General features: G+C 45.7%; 1 protein-coding gene across 1 annotated transcript; it reads left to right on the forward strand.

Moving 5' to 3' along the window:
- Positions 1–707: 707 nt before the first annotated feature.
- Positions 708–1,091, forward strand: LOC103256251 (histone H2B type 1-A). Its single transcript, XM_008054153.1, has one exon. The coding sequence runs from the start codon at positions 708–710 to the stop codon at positions 1,089–1,091; it is 384 nt and encodes a 127-aa protein (XP_008052344.1).
- Positions 1,092–2,602: the final 1,511 nt, after the last annotated feature.

The raw sequence follows: 2,602 nt of genomic DNA on the forward strand, positions 1-2,602 counted from the left end.
TTTTCTTCCAGACTCTCTGGGCTTTAATAACTTGTGAGATTACTTGCAGCGCTGGTGGCTCTTACTCTACTTAGGTAGCAGGACAACCTGGATGTTGGGCAGGACACCGCTCTGAGCGATGGTGACTTTCCCCAGCAACTTGTTGAGCTCCTTCTCGTTACAGACGGCCAGCTGCAGGTGACGAGGGATGATGGTCTTCTTGTCGCAGGCCACATTGCCCACCCCCTCCAGGATGTCAGCGGTACTCCAGCAGTGCCACGTACAAAGACACACCAGTCCCAATCTCCTCTGCTAAATTGCCCCTGAGGAGCAGGCAGTACACATGGCCCACAGGGAAAAACTGCAGGTCACTCTAAGTGAATGTAACTTAATCTTAGGTGTCTGTTTTCCCCCTTCCTTCCCACGTTCAGACACAGGTTAAAAATAAATCCGTTATAACTGAACAAAAGTAACCGTTAAGGCCGGTATCTGGTATATTTCTAGTCTAACGGCAGATTGTGGCTTAATATCTGATTGGCTGATAGCCGACTATCCAATTAGAGACCCTTACTGGTATTGCCTAATTTCCATACACACCACTGTCCGTTATCCAATCAGATGTTGGATGCCGAAGACGTCATTGGAGTGCCCTGCCTATAAATACCCCACTTCCCTGTCCATCAAATGCCATTTGCTTATCCATCTGCCAGTAGAGCTGTGCACTAACTATGCCAGAGCCAACTTCAAAGGGGATTACCATCTCCAAAAAGGGCTTCAAGAAAGCTGTCACGAAAACTGCGAAGAAGGAGGACAAAAAGCGCAAGAAATGCCGCAAAGAGAGCTATTCTACTTATATCTACAAGGTGCTGAAGCAGGTCCACCCAGACACCGGCATTTCTTCCAAGGCCATGGGCATCATGAATTCTTTTGTTAGTGACATTTTTGAGCGTCTTGCAGCTGAGGCATCCCGCCTGGCTCATTACAACAGGCGTTCAACCATCACCTCCAGGGAGATCCAGACAGCAGTTCGCCTGCTGCTGCCAGGGGAACTGGCCAAGCATGCTGTGTCTGAAGGTACCAAGGCCGTCACCAAGTATACCAGCTCCAAGTAAAATGATCCAACCACCAGATGAGCTTGACAAACCAAAGGCTCTTTTAAGAGCCACCTACACTTTCGAAAGGTCTGTAGGCTGTTTGTGTGCTTATCCTATGGGAGCAGCTCTTATTGCTAGAGTCATTTAGTCAGCAATCTACCTGACAAGGCCACTTTTCTTTCACACTATATAGTTGATAAGTTCTTTCTATACTAGTCATACATAACTAAATTCAGTTGTAAACTTCTCATGAGCCTACTCCGAATCTTACAATGTTGAAAAAGCTCAGATCCCATAAAAAGGAATTTCAAGAAGGAAGACCTCTAAATAAAAGCTGCAATAACTCCAGATCCATTTGGATGTCCTTTCTGTGCACAAGTGCTATGGGAGACATGGCTTGATATTTTTTTTACCTTCAAACCTTTCTCTCAGATGACAGCAAAAGGACCTAGAGTTATGGATTCAAGGAAGACCTTAGGGAAGTCTGGCACAGAGCATTAGTTCAGACTCTCTTGCTTTCTCTTTACTTTGGCCACGGTGGTGAAAAAAATACTTCCTACTGACAAAGTTAACTGTTCTGGAGCTGCTGGGAATTACCCCAAGCTCAGAGTTTCTTCATCTGATTATGTTTTCTGTACATTTCACAGGGAGTCTCTACACTGCTATGTGGAGCAGAGGTTGAATTTGAAATGTAGAGATCCTAGGCGGGCTCGGTGGCTCAGCCTGTAATCCCACGCCTTTGGGAGGCTGAGGTGAGTGGATTGCCTGAGCCCATGGGTTTGAGACCCGCCTGGACAGGCGAGACCTCATCTCTACAATAAAATTAATAAAAAAAAATTGCCGGGCGTGGTAGTGCGCGCCTGTAATTCCGTCTACTCGGAAGGTTGAGGCGGAAGGATCGCGGGAGCCCAGTAGGTCGAGGCTGCGGTGGCTGGGAGCGGCCACTACACTCCAGTCTGGTGACAGAGTGAGACTCCAACTCAAAAAAAATAAAAAAAATGTAGAGATCCTTGTCATATCAACCTTATTCATGTTGGAATCCAACCACCTGGCTGCCAATAATCAACTGACCAACTGAGAGTAATTAACTGAATTTCCTCTATTTTTATATTACGTTTTATTTTTATTTATTTTTTGAGTTGGAGTCTCACTCTGTTACCCAGGCTGGAGTGCAGTGGCACACTCATGGTCACTGCAGCCTCGACCTGCTGAACTCAGGTGATCCACCTCAGTTTTCCAAGTAGCCAGAGCTACAGGTGCACACTACCATGTCTGGCTAATTTTTTGATATATTGTAGAGACAAGGTCTCACCAAGGAGCTCAGGCAAACCATTCGCCTTGGCCTCCCAAAGTGCCGGGATTATAGGCTGAGCCACTGAGCCAGCCTACTTTACATTTTAAATAAGCTGTGGTAGGAAGATTTTTTTATGCTAGAATATTTTAAATGGTTGTTTATGTCTTGGACTCAAGTGTTCCATATTTCACTATAAGGTATAACATCAAAACTGGATGCCCAATATTCAAGTCAG

Source organism: Carlito syrichta, unplaced genomic scaffold (assembly GCF_000164805.1).
Source record: "Carlito syrichta isolate Samal-C Ts95f unplaced genomic scaffold, Tarsius_syrichta-2.0.1 Scaffold289164, whole genome shotgun sequence".
In the NCBI taxonomy this organism is placed as follows: Eukaryota; Metazoa; Chordata; class Mammalia; order Primates; family Tarsiidae; genus Carlito; species Carlito syrichta.

Coding starts and splice junctions, on each gene's coding strand:
- LOC103256251 (XM_008054153.1), top strand. CDS start 708: ATGCCAGAGCCAACTTCAAAGGGGATTACCATCTCCAAAAAGGGCTTC.